General features: G+C 38.8%; 1 protein-coding gene and 1 long non-coding RNA gene across 5 annotated transcripts in view; one reads left to right on the top strand and one right to left on the bottom strand.

Annotated features, from left to right (window-relative positions):
- LOC309644300 overlaps positions 1 to 2,761 on the top strand; it is a 33,819-nt gene extending 31,058 nt beyond the window's left edge. The window contains exon 2 of the long non-coding RNA XR_014254363.1: positions 123 to 2,761. This is a non-coding gene — a long non-coding RNA (uncharacterized lncRNA). The remainder of the gene's footprint in view (positions 1 to 122) is intronic.
- PRKD3 (protein kinase D3) overlaps positions 1 to 12,806 on the bottom strand; it is an 83,570-nt gene extending 70,764 nt beyond the window's left edge. For 2 of the 4 annotated variants that reach the window (XM_082427703.1, XM_082427704.1), the window contains exons 1-2: positions 12,639 to 12,777; positions 3,997 to 4,957 (exon numbers count right to left, since the gene is read on the bottom strand). In XM_082427703.1, coding sequence (XP_082283829.1) covers positions 3,997 to 4,284 — 288 coding nt within the window. In that variant the 5' untranslated portion in view covers positions 4,285 to 4,957; positions 12,639 to 12,777. Of the gene's footprint in view, positions 1 to 3,996; positions 4,958 to 12,638 lie in introns of all 4 variants that reach the window. The other 2 variants (XM_082427702.1, XM_082427705.1) reach the window with 2 other exon arrangements.
- Between the last annotated feature and the right edge of the window lie 3,198 nt (positions 12,807 to 16,004).

Raw genomic sequence — 16,004 nt, 5'->3', positions numbered from 1 at the left:
CAACAGAGTAGCCCCCACTCGCCGCAACCAGAGAAAAGCCCACGTGCAGCAACGAAAACCCAATGCAACCAAAAATAAAATAAATAAAATAAATAAATTTATTTTAAAAAAAAAGTGGGCAGAGGAACGTAATAAACATTTTTCCAAAAAAGACATACAAATGGCCAACAGGTACATGAAAAAGTTTTCCATCAATAATCATCAGGGAAATGCAAATCAAAACCACAATGCGGTATCACCTCACACCCGTTAGAATGGCTACTGTCAAAAGGATAATAACATATGTTGACAAGGATGTGGAGAAATGGGAACCCTGGTGCATTGTCAGTGGGAATGTAAATTGGTGCAGGCACTATGGAACAGCATGGAGGTTCCTCAAAAAATTAAAAACGGAACTACCATGCGATCCAACAATTCCACTTCTGGGTATACAAAGGATATGAAATCACTGTCTTGAATGAAATCTGCACCTTCATGTTATTGTATCATTATTTACAATAGCCAAGATGTGGAAACAACCTATGTGTACATCGACAGATGGATAAAGAAAATGTGATACACACACACACACACACACACACACACATTATTCAATCATACAAGGAAGGAAATCCTATCATTTGCAACAACATGGATGGACCTTGAGGGCAGTATGCTAAGTAAGATAAGTCAAGCAGAGAAAAATAAATATTGTATGATTTCACTTATATGTGGAATCTGGAAAAACCAGAGCTGGTGATTACTAGAGACAAAGGGTAGAAGGTGGGGAAATGGGTGAAAGTGGTCAAAGGGTACTAACTTCTAGTTATAAAATAAGTTCAGGCAATGTAATGTACAGCATGGTGACTACAGTTAGCAATACTTTATATCTGAAAGTTGTTAAGAGAACGATCTTACAAGTTCTCATCACAAGGGAAAAAAAAAACTTACATTATGTGAGATGCACCAAAACTTGTTGCAAGTATTAAGCAGAAAGGGTGTGCGAAGCTCCTGACATAGAGTAGGTACTCAATAAATGTTGTCAATTATAATCTTCCTCCTTTCCCCTCCCATATCTTTGCTCATCCTGATTTTTTTGCCTTGGTATGTACTCCTTACCTCCCGTATCACTGAAATCTTACTCATTCTTTAAGTATCAGATGAAATGTTACATTTCATATGAAGTCTTTCATATCTTTTATCAACCTGAGAAGAGCACTTTTTATTTTAACTTTACTTTCTACTTCTCATATTTTATTCTGGTAAATGTTTCCCTTACCAGACTATAAGCTTTTTGAGGGAAGGGACAACATTTGGTTAATCTACTTCCTAAAATTTAACTAGTGCTCTATCTTTAAAAGGTTCAATAAATGTATTTACTAAGAACAGCAATAAGAAAAGCAGGTGTGCCCATCAGAGTCCTGGGAGTTAACCTGGAGCTATGCATGTGTAGGTAATGGAAGTAAGTGATTAGCAAGCAAGAATCTAAGAGAGAATAAGAAAAGAACTTCTGACATGGTTTTTCCATCTCCCAGGTGAGTTAGGGATCCATGAAACCTCTCTATCAAACCCCAGAATCTGAGTTGGTTCCCTTAAGATTTCTTTCCAGTTAGGACCTGAGTACATCATTCCTTGAAATTCCTTTCTCCTTTATCTGTCTCTAGAGTGAAGACTTAAATTTAGGTTAAATGATTCAGAATTTCACAGCTGGAATTACACACTAGAAATCATCCCAACTCGGGCTTCCCTGGTGGCGCAGTGGTTAAGAATCCACCTGCCAATGAAGGGGACACAGGTTCGAGCCCTGGTCCAGGAAGATCCCACATGCTGCGGAGCAACTAAGCCCGTGCGCCACAACTACTGAGCCTGTGCTCTAGAGCCTGCGAGCCACAACTACTGAGCCTGCGTGCCGCAACTACTGAAGCCCGTACACCTAGAGCCTGTGCTCCGCAACAAGAGAAGCCACCGCAATGAGAAGCCCACGCACCGCAACAAAGAGTAGCCCCCGCTAGCCGCAACTAGAGAAAGCCCGCACGCAGCGATGAAGACCCAACACAGCCAAAAATAAAAATGAAATAAATAAATTTATTTAAAAAAAAAAGAAAAGAAAAGAAATCATCCCAACTCAATCATTTGATAGATGTGGAAATGTAATCCAGAGAAGTCAAATCACACCAAGTTATGCAGTTAATAAACAACAGAGCTGGGAATTCCCTGGCGGTCCAGTGGTTAGGACTCTGTGCTCTCACTGCTGAGGGCCTGGGTTCAATTCCTGGTTGGTGAACTAAGATCCCGCAAGCCGTATGGGACGGCCAAAAACAAACAAAAAACAATAGAGCTGACCTAGTTACAAGCTCAATACTCTTTTTCACTACACTTAAACAACAGTTAGGATTCTAGCACATGTCAAAAGGAGTGTGTTATAAGATTGTCACATACATGTTTTATATATTTGCCAAACACATCCCCATATCACTACAATATTGATTCAAATTCAGTTCACCATGATATTCATTTTATGCTGGCTATCTCCATAATCAATAATTCTATTTTATATTTGCATAAAGTTCACCCTGAATTATCTTTTCTTGAGCCATATCTTGTTTATTTCCTTGGCTTCACTAGAATTTTTCATAGATTATGATTTTTAATCTAGCTTCCCAAGAACTTGACCCATCTGACCCACTTCTCACATCTATATTAATGAGGAAGTAACATTAATTCTAAAATGATCCTGTAGAAAATCAGTATGCCTCTGTATAAATATAAGAACTAAGTAAAATTTCCAAAGGTTGAAAACTGAATAATATAGACTCTACCAAAACATTAGTTATGATTTTCTATGGGCTCAAAAAAAGAGAGACAATAAAGTTACAAATTGTATTTAAGTTAAAATCTTACCATTAAATTAAATACCTAGTTGCAAAAATATTTATTAAAACATCTGTTACCATCTGATGAAAGGGAAATTAAATGCAAAGATACTTAAAGACACAAAGATGGTTCTACAGATCTACAAAAGAATACCTAAAATTACTTCAGGCCACATTTAAATAGATAAGTCACTGTTAACACACAGGAGACGGGTCATTTTCACAAACCACGTAACATTTTTTTGACTGTTAATTACTTCTACATCAGAAGATAATGCTAAACCATGTGAAGCATAAGGAACTGAAACAAAAACAGTAAGACGAGGAGCATTATCCAAACACATTAATCTTACTGATAGGATTTTTAAAACATAAAGTATACTAAGTTGTTTGAAACATAGGCTTGGTCCATTAAAAAGAAAACGTAACCAATTCATACTATTTATATACATAGTTTTATGACAAAACATAGAACATACCAGCTCATGCATCAAATCAAGATTATTAAAGAAATTTAGCTAAGATTCCTTAAAAAATGGTATGGTACAGGGCAGGGGGTGAGTAGATTGGAAGCAAAATAAAATCACCCTCAATTTAAAAATTTTCTTCTATTCTGATATATATCACAGCTCATTTACTTAATTTTTAAGAGACAGAGAGAGTGTGGTCCTCTGGCAGTTTAGGTGAAATCAGGATCTAAAGGGGGCAAAGAGGGTATACAGAAGGGCAGCATACAGGGGACCTAGGAAGAACAAGGTATGGACCTGGACTCAGCAGCAGCTGTGTCTCACCCTTTTGGTAAGCCCCCTTGATGCCTTGTGCCTTCTACCTCCTGATTGTTTTCTCTGAAAACAAGTGAGACTGCTTAAGTCCTCTTGACTTTACACTGATTTTCCTGCTCTTAAAGAGATGAATTGAATAAGCAGCATTTTAAAGCTTGGATATAGGCTCCAGCTGTTAGACTCTGAAATTTCAGACTTTAGGCTTTTAGTCTATTAGGACTCTCTCCCAATGCTCAGAATTAGGATACAAACAACTGACCGATCCATATGTGTTAACTCACTGTTGCACGTATAATTTACAGAAAAGCAGTAGAAACAATATTAATTAGAAAAACTACTGACATAAATAGCATGCACAGTACCTTCTGATAAACAATGGAGCACACAAGATCCTTGACAGCAGATAAAGATAGTTCCTGGGCTTCGATGGTAATACTCTCCCGTGTAAGGCCAATTTGCAGTAGAAATGAGATTGTATGCACTGAGCCTCTGGAGTTGGTGAGTGACGGTGCACTGAAGCTTCCATTAGAGAGTCGCGCAGAGAGTCCTGTTTTAGGACTTGAACACGGAGAAGGAGCTGGAAGCACAGCAGGAAGAGTTGCAGGTATTACAGACTTCTGGGATGATGGAGGAGAATTGTTTGCAGACATCTGCCTTTCTTTAATCTTTTAAAACAGTTGTCAATTCTTTTTCAATGGTTATGAAGAGGCCTTAAAATCACAGTGGTAAAAAAATGACTGTACTTTCAGATTTAGTTGAAAGCTTCTTTATTTCCTCTTTTAAGCCACTCATGCTGATGATGGCAAGTTCTACAACTGTGAGTTGAATATACAAAAGGTCCCACTTCCCTTAATATCAGTCCCATCAAAGAAGAGTCTTGTCTTTAGGACCACAACCAGGGTTTTGGAAAGGATTTAACATCACTGAATTATCCTCATCAGAAGAGAGTTGACATTGTTTATTTACTAAACATCTTCATCTATTTTCTTTTAAGTCTATTATTCTTGTCTCTCTCTTTTAATTTCAGAAAATACATAATGAATAAAAGTTGTTTTTCTGTCAAAATAAAATCCTCCTAGTTTAAAAAATAAAAAGTGTTTAGGATTAGTCTATTCAGTACTTATCCTTTGGTTCCTTGATCTAATGGGACACTTTCTCAAATGTCCACACCTTAAATCACCTTCTCAAATGTCCTCATTTTCATTTTGGAGGAGCAAATTTTTCCAGGATTAAGCACAAAGGCTTTTTAAAATAGTACAGGCATATTCCACTTGGTGAATGGGCCCATGGAGAAAAGTTGATGTTTTCTGAAATGTAGGTAGCCTGGAAGAAATTTTTTAGAAACTTTTAATATTTTATACTCACTTAACATTATTTTAAAAATGCAAGAATCCTTGGGACTTCCCTGGTGGCCCAGTGGTTAAGAATCTGCCTGCCAATGCAGGGGACACGGGTTTGAGCCCTGGTCCAGGAAGATCCCACATGCCGTGGAGCAACTAAGCCCGTGCACCACAACTACTGAGCCTGCGCTCTAGAGCCCGCGAGCCACAACTACTGAGCCCATGTGTCACAACTACTGAAGCCCGTGCGCCTCAACTATTGAAGTCCGTGCACCTAGAGCCCGCGCTCTGCAAAAAGAGAAGCCACTGCAATGAGAAGCCCGCACACTGCAGCGAAGAGTAGCCCCTGCTCACCGCAACTAGAGAAAGCTCGGGCGCAGCAATGAAGACCCAACACAGCCAAAATAAATTAAATTAATTAATTAATTTTTTAAAAAAGGAATCCTTGTGCTTTCTTTAAATGATAAATTTTGGTTGTATGTTTATAATTCACCAATAAATCCTAATGGGTAGCCTTTTTTCTTTGGTCTAGTTATCAGAGCCCATAATTTCAGGGAGAGCCTCCTGCTAAAAAAAAAAAAAAGCAAAAAACAAAACCCTGCTATTCCTCACTAATACCTAAAACTTGAAGGTCAAACACTTTTATTCCACAAATACACAACTGAGTTATGACAAAAACAGAAAAACAGAAGGGACAAAAAAGAAAAGTAAAACTGACATTGTCATAGAAATAAAGTACCACTCGGCCATACAAAAGATGTATAATACTGCCCTAACATAGACAAGAGTATTCTTTTTTATATTAAAAGTTTAAATCTAAGCAGATTTCTTTCAGAAAACTAAGGAAGCATATACTAAACACAGTTATATGACACAAAGAAGTGTAAAAGACATACTTAAGACAGGAACATAGGAAAAAGCGATCTTGTCATAAAAAATTTCTAAAAGTGAAAAAGAGAATGCTAAGCACAGTTACATATGTATCACAGTTTTACATAAGGACAGTTCAAAAACTAAAAGTATGACACCACGGCTAAGTGAAATGGCTCACAAGAGATGGATCTTTCAATTTAAATTCCATCCATATACCTGTAAACAAGTCTAATGATAAAAAAGAGTGAAGCATCCAATGTGGTTGCAGAATGACTCTGGAAAGTAGTTAATGGGGCTAAATAAATGAGAATGAACATAACAGAAGAGCAAAAACATACAGATATAGTATTAGGAATGAGCAAGTTCAAGAAAAAGTATGGCTTAGAAAAAAACTGCTTAACGATAACAAAGCTTTTAGAACTACATTCAGATAAATAATTTTAACCCATTTTATATTATACAGCACTGAACATCTTGTAAATGTTTTATACGCTTTATCTCATGATATCTCTTTGGAATTTGACAAGGCAAATACTATTTATTATTTTTGCAGATGAGTTAACGGAAGCAAAAGCAGATAAAGTAACTTGCCCAGCATCACATGGCCATTAAGAGGTGGAGTGGGAATCAGGACCCAAGGTTCATACTTTCCTACCAAGTGCTGTCTCCACAATCACATACTATTTCTGAAAGAGCAAGGAACTGAGAGAGTCACCGCTCAGAGAGGATGTTGTTAAGGTTGACAGAGCACACTGAGAAGGCACAATTGCTCGTCTTTTGCTTACCTTCTCTGAGTTTTTAAACTAAAGTTGTAGAAGAGCACTGAGAACTGAAACCTGAGCCTGGTGAATAAGAGGGACTAACACATCTTTATGGAAGTGCAAGTCTTCGGGTTCAGACGCAATGCACTCCATATTGCTAAAGCAATTAGTCAGTGCAATCACAAGGCTGACTCCTATCATCTTGGAGAAAGAGCTCAGAAAGAGAGAAACAGTCATGGCCTGGAGATGGGTCAGAACTGCTTCAAGTTTTGTGGGCTGGAGGAGTGGGGAAGTGATTTCAGAAACTGCAGACATATAAACTTAATATTAACCCTTAGTCAAATCTGAGAATAGATTATGAAAGCAAATGGTTTTCAAATACTTAGAATATAATGATCACTAGAAGTCAGCATGAATTCAAACAGAATGCCAAATCAGCTACATTTACACCTTCTAAAAATGGGGTTATTGGCCTTTTTAGATGGAGGAAATAATAACTCACAGTAACTGAGCTCTATCTGCCAGACACCGTTCTGAGCATTCCATATGTGTTTCCTCACTTAATCCTCAAAACAACCCATTTTATAGTTGAGAAAACTGGCTTAAAGTACTTGCCCGAGATCACACAATTAGCAAAGCCAGAAAAAAAATTAGTGTATTCTGGCCAAAACAATTTGCAAGATGATAGTCCATGCTATTTTTGTAAATATGTTGTTTGAGTATGAGTTAGATGTTAGTGTAGTTGGTTAAGTTTGCTGCTCTGTATCAACTTAGAGAAGCCTTTAGGGGAGTGCACTGGAACTCTGCCCTTGGCCCTATATTGTTTTTGATTATTTATAAGATAATAAAGACATGGAAGACAGGCTTATAAAATCCTCAGATTGTACAATCTGGGAGAAATAAACTAAAATTCAAGTAAACTATAACAATGATGAGAGTAAAGCTTTACATTTAGTTCAAGAAGTCAAATGTGCAATATAGAAATGGAGAAATGCTGACTTAGAGCCTGTTCATTAGAGCAGTTATCAACCCAAGAGTTTAACAACGGCTGCTAATATAATGGGTGACTAACTAATGAAAACATAAACCCCCAGGACACTGAGAACACATCAGCATCAATCAGTATACTGGTTGCTAGTCAGCTTACGTTACCACTGTATTCATTTTTACAGTCCACGCTTCTAAGAGCTATATTGATGTAAAAAAATAATAGAGTACATATCTAGATAAAGCTGAAAACAATGTCATGTGACAAATTATGCTTAACACAACCAAGCAGAATAATGGTCTTCAAATATGAAAAGGTGTTAAGAGAATAATTGGGCTTTTTCCCCCATTTTTATATGGATGATTTATTTATTTTTTGCTATTGATAACAATGTATTCATTTATGAAGTGTTATCCCTACTCACACCACACACCCAGGGAGTTGTGTTACTGGGTGGACACAGTGCAAACATAAGATTAGGAAATTAACAGAGAATAATTGGTTTTATTCAGTATCATTGCAGAGGGTAGAGGGTAGAGGTAAAATGAAGATAACAGCTATGAGGACTGTGCTACTGCGTGTACAATATCTACAGTGGTACCTGGCTTATCCTAAGTGCTAAGTTTTAGCAATTTTCACAGTAATTAGGTGAAAGAATTAACAATTAAGCTCCTACTTCATACTAAACACTGCAACTGAGATATCAAACTTCATTAAATCCTTGCTATGACACTAGGAAATTTGTTTAACTGCTTTACAGAAAAGGAACCAGAGTTTCAGAATTGTTGCTTACCCACGACTACACAGCTAATAAGTGATGGAACTGGGATTCACACCAAAGCTTCCCTGACTCCAAAGCCCATATTCTTTATACTTCTTCACTTCACCTCCAACAACCTAAGAACAATCTACAACAGGTTTTCTCATGAGGTAATGAGGTCCTTAAAACACCTGACTTGAGCAGTTTCAAAAAGCTGAACAACTGTCATAAAAAGGTGAGTCAAATATCTATGAATAATACTGTATGCAGGTTAAATACTTCAAAATACAAGACACCGCTGTGTTCAAGAATAATAATTTATTTGTGACGGATATCTTCCCACTAAATTTCCATTTTATAATACCTGCTAATATTAGCCAAATAACAGTAACTGTCTTATGATTACAATCAACTATCAGAACGATCGATAACTATTAATAAACTATATGTTATACTTTTGCATAAAAATATTTTTTACAGTTTCAGCATGAACACAAATAGAAGAAACTAAGTGAGCTGTCATATTAGCTTCTGCCCACTCATCCCATCTGTTTTCCCTCTCCTTGTTTTGCTTTATGGAACCTTGATTTGATCTGTAAGATGCAACAAGATGTAGGGTGCAAAATATTAAGACTAAATATCAAAAAAAAAATCTAACAACTCTAATTTTGTCTTTATGCTTCAATCAGAAAACTGAGACAATAGTACATCATACTAATTCATAAATCAATTAGATATGTTTGTTGCTAATAGCTATGAGTTGGCAAGCATTTCTAATATGTTTATTTGCAACATCTCAAATATTCTTTGGGGGAATTATCTGTCACATATTTCATTCAAATGAAATTGTCACTATTGTTGAATGGAATCAAAAGATGGCATATTAAAGGAATCTTGAGCCCAACCTGCCCTATTATTACAGACAAAGTAAAAATAAAGGCCCTGGAGGTTAGGTGACTTAATGGAGGGTTACTTCACGGTAACATCACAAGTTGATCTACCCTTTCTCTCCCTCTCCCTCAACTCCCCCTACATATACATTATCTCATTTCTTAGCAAAGCCTCTAATTATAAGAAGCTCTAACAGCAGCATTTTCATTCAACAAATACTTATTGAGTGCCTATTATCTGCTAGACTGTTATGAGAGACTCGGGTTGTACAGCAGTGACCAAAACAGACATGGCTATTGCTCTCTCTGGAGCTTACAGTGTGATATGGGACACACACATTAAACAAATATTCACATTAATAACAAGGCAATTACAAATTATGAAAAGTGATATGACAGAGTATGCTGAGAGGAACTAAGTTCAACTGAGGTTCACAGGCAAGGCACCTTTAAGGAAGCTAAAACCAAAGGATAAGTAGGAGTCAGGGAAGCAGAGAGAGAAGCAAAGAGGATTCCGGAACACAAAACAAATCCAGCTAGTAAATACTTCAAAACGAAGCTCATCATTTAGTGTAGGCAGTGTCCTTTTTGTACTCAGTAAAGGCAAAAGTAAAGAGGTAAAACACTTTTCCTATTCAGAATACCATAATATTTACACCATGACTCCCTACCAATAACAGGTTTTCCTGGTTTGATTAAGTTTCGTGTGCTAGGAATGCTAATGAATGCAGGGTCTTTTTTTCTCCTGTTGATATGTACTGTATTCTTTCAGTATGTACAAAAAGCATATGGCCTTTTTCAATGCAATACTGACCAGAGTCCTGAAGTCAGTATCCATGTTCTACCTTGATACAGGCCTGACTTTGCTTAATAATCCTGATGTTGCTTTTATATTGTATGAAAACTCCAAGTAACTTTGTTGATGGTTTTTAAAATCATAGTTTCTAGCAATCCCTACATCTACTTATATATTTTCAAAAATGTAACTATCACCTTAGATTAATATAAAAACTTTTCCTCCTAAAAGCTCAGCATTCAACTAAATTGTTGCTGGTAAAATTCAGCTCATCTAGACCAGGGGTATTTGAATCTCAGTCTTTTCCACTGTCAGAGAGAATAGAGATAGAGCACACCAAGTCTGCTCTCTGCTCAGGCACTGAAAAGTTTATCCAGTAACAAGATTACGGACTGCCAGTCTGGTGATGCTGTACAAATTTACATTTGGCTTGTTGTATCTTCATAACCTCTCTCTGCACCAGTGGTATCTGAGAAATCTGACTCATAGCCAATGAGCAATTTCTTACATACAGCCACTATAAACTAATCACACAAGTGGAGAAAACCTTCTTCTACACTGAAATTAAAATTAAAACATCTCCTAAGTACATTATCTCAAGTTTTTTCATTATGAGACAACTGCTCCAAAAAGGCTCACATACATGTTCAATTTGAATTACATAATCAGAAACTCAAAGTACTATCTGCACAGATTATGAATCATAAGCATGATTATTATCAAATCAAATTAAAAACTGTACTAGCTAATAATTTCCCAATATCAAGTTCTGTAAAATCAGTTTCTTTTTAAAATGAGCAAGTAACTCTAATATGGTAATATTTTCATCAACTTTAGAATGTCTTTTTAAAAATGAGAACAAAATGTCCCTTAAGAAACATGCATTTAAATGACCATTCTTTTTTTTTTCTGTATAAGATTTTCCCAATTCTTATATAATTTTAAAAATTTAATATCCAAGAACTTGATTTATTAAGCTCTTTTTTGGGGGGGGGCATGGCAGTTTTTAGATTAAAAGCAATCCACTAAGAGAGAAATTTCTATTTTAAAGACGTCACCTCATGAAACTGAAAGCTTATAAAATTTATATATTTAAAAGACTCACTACGATCTGAGATGCTTAAAACATTCATTTCAAGATAATAAACCAGTCAACATTCTTAAATCTGAGTCATCCTAAAAAGTTAAAAGCTATATACCAAATTATAGAACTGAGTATGGAAAACTGGCTTGTCAAATATTCAAGTTCCTCTGATCAGGCCGACCACATCTACATTACCTACCGAAGCAAAACCTAACATGAAGGCTTCCGTGACACGTTTTAAATACTTGTAATAAAACTTGTAACTTCTTTTTTGGCTGAATGTCCTTGCTTGCTCTGAATCCAGATCCTAACACGGAAGGAGGAAAGGGTTCCTTTATTAAGTAAAACTGGCCTAGATCTCGGTCGGGGAACTTTATGGATGCTTTCAGCCAAAAATCCAGAGTTGTCCTCACAGCCTTAAATTTACTAAGTAAGCTTGATCTAAAGAAAATCACAGCCGCTAAAACTTTAGGAACTGCAGCATTAAGTACAAAGGAGAAACAGTATAAGAGTAACACGCTAACGTTTTCTAGGGTACAAATTACGGTATTTTAAAAGTTTTCGTTTCATTTGCCTCTACAGCTCATTAAGGCTGTGTCGAACAAAGTAGCAGTTCAGGGTGTAACTTATCCTTCCTAATCAAAGATGACACCGATAGTCTTATTTCCTGTGGGGATGGGTGTGGTTGAAGAGACAGTTACGTCCAAGCCATCAATCTGTGTATGGAAAAGTCTGCAGCTCTCACACACGCTGTCGCTCGATTTATACTCGTGCCTGCACACGGCAAGGCCTATGCTTCTGACTGCGATGACTTCAAATAAAATATCCAACAGGCAATCGAACAGTATGGAGTTATTTTTACTGCTCAAAGACGCAGTCGCGCTCCTCAGTGTTTCGTCTTAAGAAAACCCTCCCGGGGATGAGACCGACTCGGAGCTCCGCCGCAACTTGCAAAACTAAAGACTCAGGAAATTGGGGTGGGGGCTTACGTTCTCTAAGCGCCGACGACTCACTCTTTGCGACGCGTACAAGGTAAAGTGGTGAAAAGAAAAGGGAAAGGCTCATCCAAAATTCGGCAGCGTGAGTGCCGCCGATCTGGCGTTGGGAGCTAGTTGGGGGGACCCGGTAAGAGACTGGGTCCGAGAGGCCGAGCGCGGTGGTCGCCGGCGGAGCGCGACTCCAAGTTGGCGTCGGCGCCCACGCCGGAACTTGGCCCCATATGGCTGCAGCGCCGGCGCCCCCGCTCGCAGCAGCGCCCACCGCCCGCTCCTCCCGCCGCGCGCTCTACCAATTTCCCGCCCAACCCCGGCGGCCGCCGCCCAGCCCCGCGCGGGATCCGAGTCCCTCCGCCACCGCCGCCGCCGCCGCCGCCGCCGCGTGCGGGTGGGTGGGGGAGGGGAGGCTGCAGCCGCCGCCGCCGCCTCACCCGACGTGCTGGGAGAACAAAGCGGCGGCCGCTGCGGCGCTAACTTTTTCGGTGTCTGTTCCGCTCTCCCCGAAGCGACTACTTACAGAGGCGGGCTCCGCCGGTCGTGAGAAACTCCGCGCCCGCCAGCGTCTGGGTCCCGGACCAGGCGCCAGCGAGGCTTCACGCGCCTCGCAGGATCCCGCCCGCCACAGGAACCCCTTCCTCTGTCTCTCCCTCCGCCCCGTCCCGTCCTGAGGCCCGAGGGCGGGGGGGGGGCAGGGGCGCGCGAGGGGCGGGGGCGCGCGGTCGGCGCGGGGCCTGCCGGGAGCTGTAGTCTCCTCGCGAGCTCCAAGCGGTGGTAGCAGCGCGGGGAAGTTGCTCACTGTCTTGACACCGCGCGCGGGCAACAGGAGCTCCTGGTGCTCTCAGGCTCGCTCTGCACCCTCTGAGGTCCTGGCGTCCCCATGAGCACTGGGGAGCGGGGCGCGGCCGTGCACTTATTCCAGTTACGCACTGTACTTGATACCCATTATTGCTACTGAACTGCCTTTTTCTCTTCTGTCGCCCGCTCTGATGTAGGCGATGGTGGCAAGGGGGGCAAGAGGTGACAAGTTGGACACGGGACTTGTAAGAGGTCTATAGTAGAGAGCAGTTTTCACCCTGAGGTATCGTCTCACTTCTCCGCCTGTTTCACTCCCGAGTGTTTGCCCTCCAGCTGGCCGTTTGGCACAGGGGCCCCGGGCGTTCCACACCCAGGCGGATACGTCCGGAGCCCTTCAACTAAAGCGGAGTAAATGGAAGTCTCTGCTTTCAATGTGTTGTGTGTATCCTACCTGTCCATCTTTAAACTCCAGTGTGTCCCCTACCATCAGAGTGAAGTGCAGCCAAGAATCACCGAACCTAGTTTTCCAAGTGACATTGACAAGGGTGACAATGCCGGGTGAAGGGGGACGCGGGTGAGATGAGATCTAGAGGGAAGATACACTAGGTGTTAAATTATACATATTTTATGTGAGAGAAAAGCGTGAGCAGCTGACACCCGTTGTCCCAGAAAAGACCCAGGTCTCCTTATGTCCAAATTTCATCCCCAGTATATTTCAAGTAAATTATATTGAAACAAGCGGATGGGTTGCAGGCAATAATCCATCCATCCCCATGCAGAGGTCGAGGGCAGTTTTTGAGAACAGAGAGAAAAGAAAGCTAAGTGGGTCCCTACTTTTTATACCAAGTCATAAATCTTACTGGATGTCCCTGGATTTAAACTTAAGTGGGAATTTTAAAATAATTTATATTAAAGACAGGGCAAGTAAAATTCTGTATAACTCTGATCTACTCCGAAGCTATATTTTTAAAAGATGTTTCTGAAACATTTTTGGAAATTAGAAGATACTAATTGTCTCACATTCAGTAATATCTAATTCAGTCTAATTATATTTTGTAGTCTTATTCTGCTATTCTTTTACTTTAAAATTGAAAGTAAATTCACTCAAGTTTCTTTAAAAAAAAGCAAAAACGAAAAATGCTCTTACCTAACTTTGCCTTTTTCTTCCTTCCACTTCACAACTGACATTTTAGTCCAAACCCAAATATCCTCTCTCAGCAAGATTCCCAGGATCTCATTGGAGCAGTTTACAGCCAGTCCTATCTCACTAGTGACTCCCATTTTCACTCGTGGTCCTTAAAGAGACAGAAGTTACTCTTTCTAGAAGTAACTTTTCTAAATGAAGCAAGCTGCTATTTTACAGAGGTGCAAGGATTTGTGTGTATGAGAATATATATATGTGTATATACATATACATATATATTATATATACATATAAACATATACATTTACATTATATATACACATACATATGGTCATTTCATTTCCACTTTTCCACTTCTCTTTTTAAAAATGAAATCATCACCTTTCGAATCACTGAAAGGTGAATCTTTCAATAATACATTTAAGTGTAAGACTGTCTTTGTACCTGTAATTTTTTTGCTTGACATGAACTACAGTTTCCTCAGGACATTCCATTCCTATGCCAAGAGCACTGAAGGGTAAAGATTAGGTTTAATACGTGCATGTGAGATTTTTATCCTTGAGAGAAAATACAATCAGAATGACCAAGATGGAAAAGATTTTTCTTCTTGGTGCTTTCTGAAAACTAGGAGCTCAGTGTTCCTCTTCTGTGACTGTAGTTGCAAATCTTGCCCTAGAGTTACTGCCCCCACCCCTTGTACTTAATGGTTAACAACACAACCATTCACACGTGTTATTTAATAGAAGCAAAGAAAGTCAACACTGTTCTGACCTAAGGTAGCAGAGTTCCTTAATTCAGAATCCTAAATGCAGAAAAACATGATTTGTTAAGGCCCCACTGGAAGAAATAGTCATTATTTCAAAACTTGAGGTGGTTTTAATTTATAGAACGTGATTACTGGAAAATTATTTTGGTTTTGTGTCTTCATGACCTTGAAAGATAGGTGAAAAATTCAGAAAGCATTTGGGTATCAATATAGAGTTAGTAAAATAGTTACTGGAAAAAATGCTTCAGGATCTATTTCTTTTTCAGCAGAGATATACTTGATATATTCTTCAAAATGTCCTTCCTCAGTTTCCACTGCCACTACCCTGGTCCAGACCCTCCATATCTGGATTGCTGCAAGAGATTTTCGTTGGTCTTCTAGACTAGGATGAACTATTATACCCTTGGAACTCTATTCTCTGATTTGCAGGCTGTCAATAATTGTTCTGTGCTCTGGTAGCCCTTGATGGATAACTCTCATGTCACTTATCACATTTGATTGTGGATTGAGTATATAGCAGATCCCCCTGCGCTCCCCTTATCTGCCCTTCCCCTTACTGAACTTGTAGAAGCCCATAGTCTTCTGCTTGGATATGACCCCTACAGATAATATCTATATCTAATATTCATTATATTATATGAACACCAGCTCTGGGCCAGGCACATTCATCCATTTTTTTATAGCTTTCTCTGTTTATTCCATATAACACCTCCCTTTTCTTTATTTGCACTTATATGTAGCTTTATATACTTTACTATTTGATTATATATTATGTTATCAATATATGCAAATATATTTATATTTGCATATTTATATATACAGATATATTTATAACATAGTGTCTAATCAAAGAGAGGTGTGGTGAGGTTGGTTTGACTAAAAGGAGAATTAGAAAACTCTGGTAACTAAAAGGAGCGGTTACTGCCTATGTTCTACCTAGGATTTCATATGGTGTCCTTAAAATTTAATATCAGGTAATTTGCAATAAAAAAACAATTACCTTGCTCATCCACAATAATTCCTATTTATCTTTGTGGTTGCAAAGAAAGAGGTTTCCCAAGAAAGAGGAGGTAATGTACAAATGTGCTTCTGGATTTCATTCTAATTGAGTATTAATTAAAAACCTCTGCTTGAAATACTGTAAACTGGTTATAATATATTTAAAAAGCCAATTGAGA

The sequence above is a fragment of the Balaenoptera physalus genome, assembly GCF_965194825.1.
Source record: "Balaenoptera physalus genome assembly, chromosome: 15".
Classification (NCBI taxonomy): domain Eukaryota; kingdom Metazoa; phylum Chordata; class Mammalia; order Artiodactyla; family Balaenopteridae; genus Balaenoptera; species Balaenoptera physalus.
The sequence above is the reverse complement of the archived record's forward strand: the minus strand, read 5'-3'. Positions and strand labels throughout refer to the sequence as shown.